This window comes from Nerophis ophidion, linkage group LG12, assembly GCF_033978795.1.
Source record: "Nerophis ophidion isolate RoL-2023_Sa linkage group LG12, RoL_Noph_v1.0, whole genome shotgun sequence".
Classification (NCBI taxonomy): domain Eukaryota; kingdom Metazoa; phylum Chordata; class Actinopteri; order Syngnathiformes; family Syngnathidae; genus Nerophis; species Nerophis ophidion.
Window position 1 is genome coordinate 28,716,044 of NC_084622.1, and position 15,000 is coordinate 28,731,043.

At 42.1% G+C, this 15,000-nt stretch overlaps 1 protein-coding gene across 1 annotated transcript in view; it reads left to right on the forward strand.

The window, feature by feature from the left end:
• Positions 1-15,000, forward strand: part of LOC133563250 (aromatase-like) — a 16,864-nt gene that overhangs the window by 1,582 nt on the left and 282 nt on the right. Inside the window, 9 exon segments of the mRNA XM_061917275.1 lie at positions 796-934; positions 4,469-4,619; positions 4,692-4,846; positions 9,114-9,320; positions 9,323-9,497; positions 10,416-10,530; positions 13,437-13,599; positions 13,671-13,912; positions 13,983-15,000. The exon segment at positions 13,983-15,000 is cut by the window's right edge and continues 282 nt beyond it. Coding sequence (XP_061773259.1) covers positions 823-934; positions 4,469-4,619; positions 4,692-4,846; positions 9,114-9,320; positions 9,323-9,497; positions 10,416-10,530; positions 13,437-13,599; positions 13,671-13,912; positions 13,983-14,264 — 1,602 coding nt within the window. The 5' untranslated portion in view covers positions 796-822 and the 3' untranslated portion in view covers positions 14,265-15,000.

Below are 15,000 nucleotides of genomic sequence, written 5' to 3' on the forward strand. Positions count from 1 at the left end.
GTGTCCTCTCAATTGCTCTGTTGATTGCTATTCTGAATGTTCCGGGTTTGGTGTTTGAAATTGGAATTGTATTGCTATTGTTTATTTTGTTGGATTAATAAAAAATAAAAAAAGCAAGTTAACTCATGTGACTCATCACAAAATATCACATCATCACATAATCAAGTATAGTTGCAGATTATTCAGGCACTTTATTTTGCGTGCACATACATACATACATACATATACATACACTCCTTTACCTAAATAGCGCACGGTCACCTGACAGGTTGTTATAAGGTCAGTGATCAGGTCAAAGCAAACTGACTGGGGTATCTGGAAATTTTAAGTTTGAAATGAAACTGACAAGACTTGAGATAAAACTGTCCCCAAGTTTTGAGCATTTTTGTGAATTCAGGGAAAACATTAAAAAAATGTTCCTCGATGACACTCTGACAATAAATTGTGTGTCAAATATCAGGCCCTTTTTTAAAAGTTATTTCAACTAATTTGCAATTAATCTCAATTCAAAAGTGCAATTAATCTGATTAAAAATATTTATTTGACAGCACATCTTTTTTTAACCAACTTAAATATGAGAAGCAGCTGTCAGTAAGGTGTAGTGCAGTTTTACACTACTGCAAACTACAACCAAAGTAATAATAGACATGGAGTTTACATTTGCAGGATTAATCAGAATGTTTGGTAGATTTAGATTTTATAGTAGTAGCACAGTGAAGGTCCTAAGGTGTGTGTGTGTGTGTGTGTGTGTGTGTGTGTGTGTGTGTGTGTGTGTGTGTGCGTGCATGCGTGTAGGCCACGTTGCTGCCAGAAGTGCTCACCATGGGCTACACCGTAACTGAGCCAGTGTCGGACTGTGTTGCTGTACTGCTAGTACTTGTCCTGTTGCTGCTCCTCACCGGCTGGGAGCGAAGACACTGGTCACAAATACCAGGTATTGCAACTCCCACTACAACAGAGTCTTTGAACACATTATTAGATCCCTTATATCAGTGGTCCCCAACCACCGGGACGCGGCCGATTGGTACTGGGCCGCCGAATAATTTTTTATTAATCAAAAAAAAAAAAAAAGTAATTTATTTTTTATCAAATCAACATAAAAAACACAAGATAGCCTTACAATTAGTGCAACAACCCAAAAAACCTCCCTTTTTCATGACAAAAACCTCTCTTTTTCATGACAAATAAAAATAAAAAAAATTAATAAATAAAGAATCTCCCCCCCGGCCGCGAGACAAATTATCAGCTACAAAAAGGGTGGGGACCACTGCCAATGGATTATACTTGTATAGCGCTTTTCTACCCTCAAGGTACTCAAAGCGCTTTGACACTACTTCCACATTCACCCATTCACACACACATGCACACAGTGATGGCGGGAGCTGCCATGCAAGGCGCTAACCATGACCCATCGGGAGCAAGGGTGAAATGTCTTGCTCAAGGACACAACGGATATGACGAGCTCTGTAGTAGGTGGGGATTGAACCAGAAACCCTCAGGTTGCTGGCACGGCCACTCTCCCAACCAAACCATGCAGTTAATTCTCCACCAATTTGAATTATTCAACTTTCTAGCTCATTTTCCACATCCAAATCAGTAGAAAGGGTTTGAGGAAGGTGCCTTTTGGTTGCCAATGCATGAAGATGGTGTCTGCTAAAAAGGGTTTGGTTTGGAATAACTTGAACTCCTTTAAATATCTCTAGGCCTTTTCTCAGTGACCTCTGACCTCATCAAAGTTCTTTCTCGATGCAAAAAGGCTCCTAAGTCAAACTACTACAAAACTTGTGTGAACGCTTTGGTTTGCTACACCAAATTCATCTACTCATCGTTCGACTTCATTCAACTACAACTTCTTCTTCTTCTCCAGATGTTGGCACGCTCTACCGTCCACATTTCTCACCCGAATCAAACCTTTCTAACTTCAAACTGTTCAGCCTATTCGGGAATCGACCTCTTTTCCATGAAAAATTCCAAACATTCACAGATTTCCAGGTTTTGCATGACATTTTTCCCATTCAAAATGAATTGGCCATTTTTCAAACTTACACCATTTCCACATTTTTCAACCTATTCATACCATTCCACCTTTAACACATTCCACCATCCTGGAAATTTAATCTTCCCTTTTTCCAAGTTCAAAACAATTCCAGGACTTTCTAGAATTCCAGTTTTTCCAAAGTCCTATTTCCAGGCAGCTACTCCTCCCACATTTTTCAACTTCCTTCAACCGTTCCACCGTCAAAACATTCCTCTTTAGCAGGACAAAAAACAGTGTTTTTTTTAACTGGAAAAATTCCCTGTTTTTCCAAAATTCCAGGAATTCTGTAATACCATTTCTCATTTCAACATGTTACTACTTCAACATTTCTCAACTGATTTGAAAAATTCCAACACCAACCATTTCAACTCACTCAGACCATTCAAGTTTTATACAATCCCTGTTTCCATATGAGTTGGGAAATTGTGTCAGATGTAAATATAAACGGAATAGTTGAACAGTTGAATATGCTACAAAGACAACATATTTGATGTTCAAACTGATAAACATATTTTTTTTTGCAAATAATCATTAACTTTACAATTTGATGCCAGCAACACGTGACAAAGAAGTTGGGAAAGGTGGCAATAAATACTGATAAAGTTGAGGAATGCTCATCAAACACTTATTTGGAACATCCCACAGGTGTGCATGCTACTTGGAACAGGTGGGTGCCATGATTGGGTGTAAATACAGCTTCCCAAAAATGCTCAGTCTTTTACAAGAAAGGATGGGGCGAGGTACACCCCTTAGTCCACAACTGCGTTAGCAAATAGGCAAACAGTTTAAGAACAATGTTTCTCAATGTGCAATTGCAATAAATTTAGGGATTTCAACATCTACAGTCCATAATATCATTACTCCACATCAGCAACATTGCCCGAAACCGACATTGATTGACCGTGACCTTAGATCTCTCAGACGGCACTGTATCAAAAACCGACATCAATCTGTAAAGGTCACTAAATACAGTTTGTCGCTACATCTGTGAGTTAAAGCTCAACTATGCAAAGCGAAAGCCATTTATCAACAACATCCAGAAACGCCGCCGGCTTCTCTGGGCCCAATATCATCTGAGATGGACTGATGCAAAGTGGAAAAGTGTTCTGTGGTCTGACGAGTCCACATTTCAAATAGTTTTTGGAAATATTCGACATCAAAGGGCAATCGAACCATTCAGACTGTTATCGACGCAAAGTTCAAAAGCCAGCATCTGTGATGGTATGGGGGTGCATTAGTGCCCAAGGCATGGGTAACTTACACATCTGTGAAGGCACCATTAATGCTGAAAGGTACATACAGGTTTTGGAACAACATATGCTGCCATCTAAGCGCCGTTTTCTTCATGGACACCCCTGCTTATTTCAGCAAGACAATGCCAAGCCACATTTAGCATGTGTTACAACAGCGTGGCTTTGTAAAAAAAAGAGTGCGGGTACTTTCCTGGTCCGCCTGCAGTCCAGACCTGTCTCCCATCAAAAATGTGTGGCACATTATGAAGCGTAAAATACGACAGCGGAGACCCCGGACTGTTGAACGACTGAAGCTCTACATAAAACAAGAATGGGAAAGAATTCCACTTTCAAAGCTTCAACAATTAATTTCCTCAGTTCCCAACTATTATTGAGTGTTTTTAAAAGAGAAGGTGATGTAACAGTGGTGAACATGCCCTTTCCGAACTACTTTGGCACGTGTTGCAGCCATGAAATTCTAAGTTAATTATTATTTGCAAAAACAAAAAGTTTATCAGTTTGAACATCAAATAGCTTGTCTTTGTAGTGCATTCAATTGAATATGGGTTGAAAAGGATTTGCAAATCATTGTATTCCGTTTATATTTACATCTAACACAATTTCCCAACTCATGGAAACGGGGTTCGTACCATTTTCAAAAAAAAATTCAAAATTTTCCCCAAATTCCCTAATGCCATTTACTACTTCAACATTTCTTGACCGATTTGAACTATTCTAACACCAACCAATTTAGCTTATTCAGGACATTCATTTAAAAAAAAAAAAATCCCGCTTTTCCCCAAATTCTTAAATTTCCAGGAAGTTCCTTTTGATAGTAATGGTACATTTTTCCAATTTGCACAATTCCCACATTTTCCAACATATTCAAACCATTCAAACATCAACACAGTCCACTCTTCCTGGACATCCAAACTAACACTTTCCCAAGTTCCAAAACAAATTCAGATTTTCCTGTAAATTCAAACTATTCAACATTAAAACCATTTCTACATTCATCCTATGTTTCATTAGCATTTCAGTTCAGCATCAGCTCTTCAACATTCAAACCATTCCAATATTCGAACTATAATTACATTCATACTACACTCGGTCAGCATTTCATTTCAACTTCAGCATTAGAGCATTCTTTCAGGAATTGCCTCATCTGGTACATAGTATAATATATCATATATTCCAGGTCCGTCCTTCCTAGCAGGACTAGGTCCAATCGTCTCCTACGCCAGGTTTATCTGGACTGGCATAGGAACAGCAAGCAGCTACTACAACAACAAATATGGCAACATTGTGAGAGTGTGGATCGGCGGTGAAGAGACTCTCATCATTAGCAGGCAAGTTTTGAGAGCGTCTAATTTTTTGTGTTTGGAATCCAACATTATCCAGGTGGGCCATTTTTTTTGCAGGTCCTCCGCAATATATCATGTTCTGAGGAGCCCCAACTATATCGCACGATTTGGGAACGAAAATGGACTGGAGTGTATTGGAATGAAAGGGAGGGGGATTATTTTTAACAGCGACGTGGAACTCTGGAGAAAAGTCAGGACTTATTTCTCCAAAGGTGAGCAATTATACATCTAACAAAAAATATATAAAAATATGTTCTACTGGAAAGTGTCTTCTGCAGTAGACCTTTGTTTTTGGTCTATTTCTTTTGTCCTTTGAACATTTGGGGGTGGGACTGCCCTGTTATTAAAAATTGCAGAGTACCGGTAGATAGGTGACAATCGCGAGAAACCAAATCTTTTGAACGGCTCTTTAAAGTGAACGATGAGAAACTGATTTGCAGTTGAAAGTCCTTCGGGGAGTTGTTTTTTTCAAATGCAGATGCAAATTCCAACGCTGCATGTGCATGCGACTGGACTACAAAATGAGTCAGTGTCAGGGAATTCCTAGCAGCATTTGTATCCACTTTTATGATTTGTTGTGTCTTTAGTTCGGGTTTGTGGGTCTTTCAGTGTGGAGTTTGCTTGTTCTCCCTGTGACTGCAGGGGCTCTTACCAGGCACTCCGGCGACCTTCCACCTCCAAAGACATGCACCTGGGGATAGGTTGATTGGAAACACTAAATTGGCCATAGTGTGTATATGTGAGTGTGAATCTTGTAGCCTGCCTTCCGCATACATCCTACTTTATTAGCCAAGCGGAACTTTTGCAACCAATAACCTGTTTGGAAAAAGTTGTATTATAGTTTATACACCGTAAAATGCGGGCTTCACGGTGGCAGAGGGGTTAGTGCGTCTGCCTCACAATACGAAAGTCCTGCAGTCCTGGGTTCAGATCCAGGCTCGGGATCTTTCTGTGTGGAGTTTGCATGTTCTCCTCGTGAATGCGTGGGTTCCCTCCGGGTACTCCGGCTTCCTCCCACTTCCAAAGACATGCACCTGGGGATAGGTTGATTGGCAACACTAAAATTGGCCCTAGTGTGTGAAAGTGAGTGTGAATGTTGTCTGTTTATCTGTGTTGGCCCTGCGATGAGGCGACTTGTCCAGGGTGTACCCCGCCTTCCGCCCGATTGTAGCTGAGATAGGCGCCAGTGCCCCCCGCGACCCCGAAAGGGAATAAGCGGTAGAAAATGGATGGATGGACACCGTAAAATGCATTATATTGGGAGAATTGGTTTGAATCGAGGATTCATTCTGAATCAAATAATCATCCAAGAATCGGAAACCGCGAGTTGTTGCAAGATTCACATTACTAACACCTTTATATACTGGTGGTAATCCAGACAACAATAATAAGGGCCTGTTATGAAGCCATTGTCTTAGACGCCTTCTACATGTACAAACTGTTTGGCAGTCCAGCAAAATGTTTTATGTGGCTTCCGCAGGTACACGTACATGACTGCAAGGCATACTGGGTGATACAGAGTACACTAATGGTTGTGATATAAACAATTTTAACACTCTTAGTAATATGCGCCACGTTGTGAAGCCACACCAAACAAGAATGACAAACACATTTCGGGAGAACATCCTTACAGTAACACAACATAAACGCAACACAACAAATGCACAGAATCCTTTGCATCCATGACTCTTCCTGACTATATTTTACACCCCCGCGCCCCCAACCCCGCCCACCTCAAACGACGCATGGAAACGGTGAGGGGGGGGGCGGGGTTTGGTGCTAGCGGGGTGTATAATATAGTCAAGAAGAGTCATGGATAAAAAGGATTCTGGGTATTTGTAATGTTGCGTTTATGTTGTGTTACTGTGAGGATGTTCTCCCGAAATGTGTTTGTCATTCTTGTTTGGTGTGGGTTCACAGTGTGGTGCATATTAGTAAGAGTGTTAAAGTTGTTTATATCACAACCGTCAGTGTAAACTGTATCATCCAGTATGCCTTGCAGTCGTGTATGTGTATCTGCGGAAGCCACATACAACATGTCGCTGGACTGGCAAGCATGCGTCAGGTCGGCATGCAGATAGCATTGCCTGAAAGGCAGGCGCGATGACATGTTGTAGAGGACGTTAATAGTAAAACCATAACTGCATGCCCTCAATGTGGTAGTCCGAGAGAAAATCGGAAAACGTTGACCCCAGATGATGTCCGGGAGAGGCACCGAAATCCGGAATCCCCCCGTAACAGTCTGGGGGGTCGGCGATTATGCAGCTGAGCCGCATCAGAGATGAACAAAGAGCCGCATGCGGGGTTGTCGCCCCCTTCTATATACATACACATATATAGATCAGGGCTGTGAATCTTTGAGCACCACGTGTACCCCGCCTTCCGCCCGATTGTAGCTGAGATAGGCGCCAGCGCCCCCCGCGACTCCGAAAGGGAATAAGCGGTACAAAATGGATGGATGGATGATTCGATTTGATTTTAGGGGGTAACGATTCGATTCAGATTCAATTCTCGATTCATATACTTTTTTTAAATACTGTACAGTATATATATATATATATAATTATTCTATATATAATTCTTATTATTTGTGTATTTTGATTTCCATCCATCCATCCATTTTCTACCGCTTATTCCCTTTCGGGGTCAAGGGGGGCGCTGGCGCCTATCTCAGCTACAATCGGGCGGAAGGCAGGGTACACCCTGGACAAGTCGCCACCTCATCGCAGGGTATTTTGATTTGTGTTGTTAAAATGCCCTTGTGCCACAAAAGTGTACTTTTTAGAAAATTCTAAATAGTGACTGCAAACTGCTATTGTTTACAATAAACACAATGAAAGTACATTTTTGGTTAGTATTTATGAATAATTTTGACCAATAATAGAAAAATATTATCGTTTTTATTATATTACTATAATAATATTCGTATACATTTAAATTATTCTGATCTACATATTGTTTTAAAACGGGTTATTTCCAGTTATTGTTTCCTTGATTTGAAAAACCCCAAAACAGAAAAAAAACCCCTCTAAAAATTAGCCTTTTGAACGGCTCCTCCCTTCAATGAGCCAAGAATCCTATCTCTACTGCAGAGGATGCTGATTTTTAGGAGACTATGCTTTAATCTGCCTATTGTATTTGAATTGTAATATATTTACAGTTGGAACCTGCAATCATTTTAGGATCAGGTCTAATATACACTATATTGCCAAAAGTATTTTGCCTCCCATCCAAATTATGAGAATCAGGTGTCAAATGACAACGCTGTGTATAAAATCAAGCGCATAGGCATGGAGACTGTTTTTACAAACATTTCCAGCGTGGAACTCTCATAAGATGCCACTTGTGCAACAAATCCAGTCGTGAAATTTCCTCGCTCCAAAATATTCCAAAGTCAACTGTCGGCTTTATCATAATAAAATTAAAGAGTTTGGGAACAACAGCAACTCAGCGGTAGGCCACGTAAACTGACAAAAAGGGGTCAGCGGATGCTGAAGCGCAAAGAGCAAGACTTTCTGCACAGTCAGTTGCTACTGAGCTCCAAACTTCACATGACCTTCCAATTAGCCCAGGTACAGTATGCAGAGAGCTTCATGGAATGGGTTTTCATGGCCGACCAGCTGTATCTAAGCCATACATCACAAAGTCCAATGCAAAGAGTCGGATGTAGTGGTGTAAAGCACGTCGCCACTGAACTTTAGAGCAGTGGAGACGCCTTCTCTGGAGTGATGAATCACGCTTTTCCATCTGGCAGTCTGATGGACCAGTCTGGGTTTGGAGGTTGCCAGGAGAACTGTACATTCCGCACTCCAATGTGATTTGACGGAGGAATTATGGTGTGGAGTGTTTTCCAGGAGTTGGGCTTGGCCCTTTAGTTCCAGTGAAAGGAACATTGAATGCTCCAAGATACCAAAACATTTTGGACAATTCCATGCTCCCAACTTTGTGGGAACATTTTGGAGCGCGCCACTTCCTCTTCCAACATGACTGTGCACCAGTGCACAAAGCAAGGTCCATAAAGACATGGATGACCTAGTCTGGTGTGGATGAACTTGACTGGCCTGCAGAGAGTCCTGACTGGAACCCAATAGAACACCATTGGGATTAATTAGAACGGAGATTGAGAACCAGGGCTTCTTGACCAACATCAGTGTGTGACCTCACCAATGCGCTTTTGGAAGAATGGTGGAAATTTCCTATGAACACATTCCGCAAGCTTGTGAACAGCCTTCCCAGAAGAGTTGAAGCTGTAATAGCTGCAAAAGGTGGACCGACATCATATTGAAGGAATGGGATGGTTAAGTTCATATGTGAGTCAAGGCAGGTGGCCAAATACTTTTGACAATATAGTGAGTATCTTTTGTAATTGTGTTTGGTAATTCCTTTCTCATACCTACAGTATGATTCCCAAACATATACTGTAGAAAGAAAATAATTTTTCACTTTAGGCCTTCATGTCTTCTCATTACATATTTGCAGCCCTGACAGGACCCGGTCTTAAAAGGACAGTGTCTATTTGCATGAAATCCACATCGGAACATCTGGATCACCTCCAAGACTTGACAGACCCGTCAGGACATGTGGACACTCTCAATTTGCTGAGAGCCATAGTGGTGGATATCTCCAACAAACTATTCCTCAGGGTGCCCATCAATGGTCAGATACAAGCACACACGCACAGTATATTTGCAGTACATGCAACACTCAAACTACCAAAACAAAAAGCTTATGTCTAATATTTCACTCAGAAAATGATTTGCTGATGAAAATCCAAAACTATTTTGAGACGTGGCAAGCAGTTCTGATCAAGCCGGATATATTCTTCAAGATTGGCTGGCTCTACGACAAACATAAAATTGCAGCGTAAGATGCAATCACACAATAAAAATGGCATACTGTAGTACCTCAATTTAAGAGCTTAATTAGTTTAGTGACGCCGCTCTTAACTCAAAACACTTGCATCCCAAATCAGCGGCTCCCGTTTAAAATAATTGAAATGAAATTAAGTTGTACAATTAAAAAAAAAAAAAAAAAAAAACTTTTGAATTATTAATAACAACTACAGCAGGTTTATGAAGGTCAAAGTGATTTATTCTCATTGTCAATTCTCAGCAGCTTTTTTCATATTTTCATGGATAAATGTTAGTCGTTTAGATTTTATTCAAACACCCTTGGAAAAACAAACTTTTGAATTATTAATGACAACTACAGTAGTTTTATGAAGGTTAAGGTCAAATTGATTCATTCTTATTGTCAATTGTTAGCAGCTTTTTTCATATTTTCATAGATACATGTTAGTCGCTTAGATTTTATTTAAACATCCTTGGCTGACGTTCGACTCATTTAGCTTCAATCTGGTGCAGACTAGCAGTGATACGCTCGAAGTGCTTCACCAAGCTGGTCATGTTTTGGATGATATCTTTCTTTAATTCAATAAATATCCACTTCTTCTTCTCAGCACTGTTCTCCACACTCCCTTTCTTCCTTCCCATGGTTGAAAAAACAAAGTTATGTCCATCTCTAGCTATAAGCTAATGGTAGCAAGTAAGACCAGATGTTTTGGGTGGATCTTACGGGACTTACTGTGATATTTACTACGTCAACTAATGGAGGAGAAGCTTGTAACTAAATTTTTTGCTGCAACTTAAAGCATAACAATTAGCCGAGAGACAGCTCTTAACTCAAAACACTCTTAAGTTGAGGTATCACTGTACTTGTATCAATGTGTCGAATTGTTGGACTCTCTCCATACTCATTTTTGCGATGCTTCTTCTCCATCAGCCAGGAACTACAAAATGCAATGGAGACGCTCCTTGAAATTAAAAGAACCACTATCAAACAAACAGAGAAGCTGGATGACGACCTCGACTTTGCTACGGAGCTCATCTTTGCTCAGGTAACTTCATCACAATTGTCACTGTTTGACGTAAACAAAAGAAAGTAGACTTCTCACATTTTAGCAAACAGCAGTAAAAAGTGGTATCGAGAGACAACATTAAAAATTTAAATTGGATATACTTTAGAGCGGGGATTCTCAAACTGTGGTACTTGAACCACAATGGGTATGCAGGCGACATTTAGTAAGATGCCAAATAATCACTTAATTACATCACAGTGCTGCTGTTCAAACTGTTTAATGCTACAGTAAATATTAAATATTCTTGCTAAATGAAACCTCTACCTTGTTTTTAATGAATACATATGCCTACTATGCTACTGTATTTTAATGTTGGTCATTACGGCGGTACTTGGAGAGCCAAGACTTTTCCGAGGTGGTACTTGGTGAAAAAAGTTTGAGAACCACTGTTTTAAAGTAATAATTGTCCAGCTTGTATAGCAGTATTAGGCTATTGAATTTCATGCTGTTTTTCTACTGTATCGCAGCCGTTCTTACTGGTACGTACTTATTGGTATTAATGGTATATATTTATTTATTTGACCATCTTTTATATTTTGTCTTGAATTTCAAATGCACCTTAACAGAGCAGCCACCTGTATTTTCGTCATGCTATCATGGTTTATGTAATAAATCATTGCATTACATTCTATCTACTGAAAATGAGTCAACACAGCCATTATTGGCTAAATAGCTGGCAGCACAACTGAGAAGCAAGATAATTGTACATTTCCTGAACAGCCAAGCATGGCAGTGATAGTGTTATGGTCTGGTGATGCATGAGTGCTGCTGGTGTTCTGGTGACATATGTTCCCCGTTGGAACTCATGCACCTCCATATGTGCATGCATATGAGAGCTTTGCCTTCCGGCTCAGCTCCTTCTTTACGACAAAGGATTGAAACAGTGTCCGTATTACTGCAGACGATGCACTCTTCCCTCACTCGGGAACAAGACACCGAGGTCCTTGAAATCCACCACTTGGGGCAAAATCTCCTCGCCAATCCCGAGATGGCACAATTCACCCTTTTCCGAGCGAGAAACATGGACTCGGAATTGGCAGTGCCTATTCTAAATCTAGTCGCTTCACACGTGGCTGAAAACTGATCCAGTGAGAGCAGAAGATTGTGGCCAGATGAAGCCATTATCTGCAAAAAGCAGAAAGCTAATCCTGCAGCCACGAAACCGGATGCCCTCATCGCCCTGACTGCGCCTTGAAATTCTGTAAATAAAAGTTATGAACAGAACTGGTGACAAAGGCCAGCCCTGGCAGAGTCCAACCCTCACTGAAAACAGGTCTTACTTACAATGCGGACAAAGCTTTGACACTGATCATACAGGGAGCGGACCGCCACAATCAGACAGTCCGATACCTCATACTCTCTGGGCACTACCCAGAGGACTTCCCAAGGGACACAGTCGAATGCTTTCTTCGAGTCCACAAAACACATGTGGACTGGTTGGGCAAACTCCCATTGTACCTCAAGGACCCTACCGAGAGTATAGAGCTGGTCGATAGTTCCAGGACCAGGACAAAAACCACACTGCTCCTCCTGAATCCGAGATTTTACTATCAAGCATAGCCTCCTCTCCAGTACATCTGAATAGATCTTAACAGGGAGGCTATGGAGTGGGATCCCACGATAGTTGGATCACATCCTCTGGTTCACCTTCTTAAAGAGAGGGGCCACCATCCCGGTCAGCCAATCCAAAGGCACCGCCCCCGATGTCCACGCAATGTTGCACAGTCTTGTTAAGCAAGACAGCACCACAGCATGCTCTGGATGCTGTGGATACTGGACCTCGGCAACTTCCATCCATCCATCATCTTCCGCTTATCCGAGGTCGGGTCGCGGGGGCAACAGCCTAAGCAGGGAAACCCAGACTTCCCTCTCCCCAGCCACTTCGTCTAGCTCTTCCCGGGGGATCCCGAGGCGTTCCCAGGCCAGCCGGGAGACATAGTCTTCCCAACGTGTCCTGGGTCTTCCCCGTGGCCTCCTACCGGTTGGACGTGCCCTAATGACCTCCCTAGGGAGGCGTTCGGGTGGCATCCTGACCAGATGCCCGAACCACCTCATCTGGCTCCTCTCGATGTGAAGGAGCAGCGGCTTTACTTTGAGTCCCTCCCGGATGGCAGAGCTTCTCACCCTATCTCGGAGGAAACTCGGAGGAAACTCATTTCGGCCGCTTGTACCCGTGATCTTATCCTTTCGGTCATGACCCAAAGCTCATGACCATAGGTGAGGATGGGAACGTAGATCGACCGGTAAATTGAGAGCTTTGCCTTCCGGCTCAGCTCTTTCTTCACCACAACGGATCGGTACAACGTCCGCATTACTGAAGACGCCGCACCGATCCGCCTGTCGATCTCACGATCCACTCTTCCCTCACTCGTGAACAAGACTCCTAGGTATTTGAACTCCTCCACTTGGGGCAGGGTCTCCTCCCCAACCCGGAGATGGCATTCCACCCTTTTCCGGGCGAGAACCATGGACTCGGACTTGGAGGTGCTGATTCTCATTCCGGTTGCTTCACACTCGGCTGCGAACCGATCCAGCGAGAGCTGAAGATCCCGGTCAGATGAAGCCATCAGGACCACATCATCTGCAAAAAGCAGAGACCTAATCCTGCGGTTACCAAACCGGAACCCCTCAACGCCTTGACTGCGCCTATAAATTCTGTCCATAAAAGTTATGAACAGGGAAATAATAAATTATTATGTTTGATGCAAAAATGTTAGTCTCCCCCACGTTTTGATCTGAACTCCGGGTAAGTTGAATAGCCCTGTTGTACACCGACTACTCAAAGTTATATTCCGAGTTTCATTTCTTTAGTATTGTCCCTTAAGAAGATGTATCAAAAATGAGGTGATGTGCGTTTGACCCACTCTGACCTGCCCACTGAACAGAACCAAGGGGAGCTCTCTGCTGACAACGTGAGGCAATGCGTGCTGGAGATGGTGATCGCAGCTCCAGACACTCTCTCCATTAGCCTCTTCTTCATGCTGATGCTGCTGAAACAGAACCCGGACACGGAGCAGAGCCTTGTGGAGGAGATGAACTCTTTCATCAGTACATCAGGATGATCTTTCTATTCCTAGAAAACGTCTTACGTTTGCCTACTCACTTTGTTGTTGTTCCAGGTGAAAGTGGAGCAGAAAATGTGGATTACACACGCCTGAAAGTGCTGGAGGTCTTCATCAACGAGTCCATGAGGTTTCATCCTGTGGTAGATTTTACCATGCGAAAAGCTCTGGAAGATGACATCATTGAAGGCATCGGCATTAAAAAGGGAACCAACATCATTCTCAACATTGGGCTCATGCATAAGACGGAATTTTTCCCAACTCCCAAAGAGTTCAACCTCCACAATTTTGACAAAACAGTTAAGTCAGCAGGTGTAGCTTTGATCAACTCAAAGTAGAACCTTGACATCCTCTCTGACTCTCCTTCAGGTTCCTAAACGTTTCTTTCAGCCGTTCGGTTGCGGCCCTCGCTCCTGCGTAGGCAAGCACATCGCCATGGTGATGATGAAGGCCATCCTGGTCTCACTCCTTTCTCGGTTCAGCGTGTGTCCTCGCCACGGCTGCACCATCAGCAGCATCCGGCAGACCAATAACTTGTCTCAGCAGCCAGTGGAGGACGAACACAGCCTGACCATGCGCTTCGTTCCCAGAACACAACATGCATCAGCACTCAACACTCGCACCACCGGCTCAAGCTACCAGCAGCTTTAAAATCACTGCATGTTGATTGCTGAATACTCTTTTTGAAGACCACATGTTAATACCACTGCAATTAACTGTTTCCATACTTGCATCACTGTGAGTCATACACGTTGCATAAAAAATAAATAAAACTAAGTGATTAGTGTGAACACTTTGTTAAATGATGTAGAAACATTTGTTAGTGGATACTTTCTAATACGCTTCTGCTTTGGAGATTTGTATCTGTCAGTAATATGCAACAATAATTATTAGATACTTGGTTGTATTGACAAATGTTTTAGACTGCAGTATTTTAGGATATGTAGTACATACTGTATGGCTAGCTTGTGTGCTATTGTGTGCTTAGCTGTTGTGATGCTCCTAGCTTCTAGTTTAATGTTACATTTTGTAAATGAACTAAAATAGTACATTTAGACGTTAACTGGCTGTCCAATAGTAAACCCACTGCAGGACTGCTTGCATAGGAGATTTTAGATGGAAGCTGTTTTCAACCAATAATTGTTTTTGTTTTTAGCTGATATCAGATTGATATCAATATCAGATCGGGCAACACCTCTTACAGATGGGTGAATCATGAAAGAGTAGTTCAAAACCTGCAAGTATTTCTGCACTGAGATGACTCATTTACTTACTCAACACTGCAAGTAAATTCAAATTAGGGAAAGTAGAGAATGTGTCAAAAGCATGAATATATGTTGCACAGGTCAAGAGGGGCAGAATTTGTGGCGAGTTTTTGGCATTCACT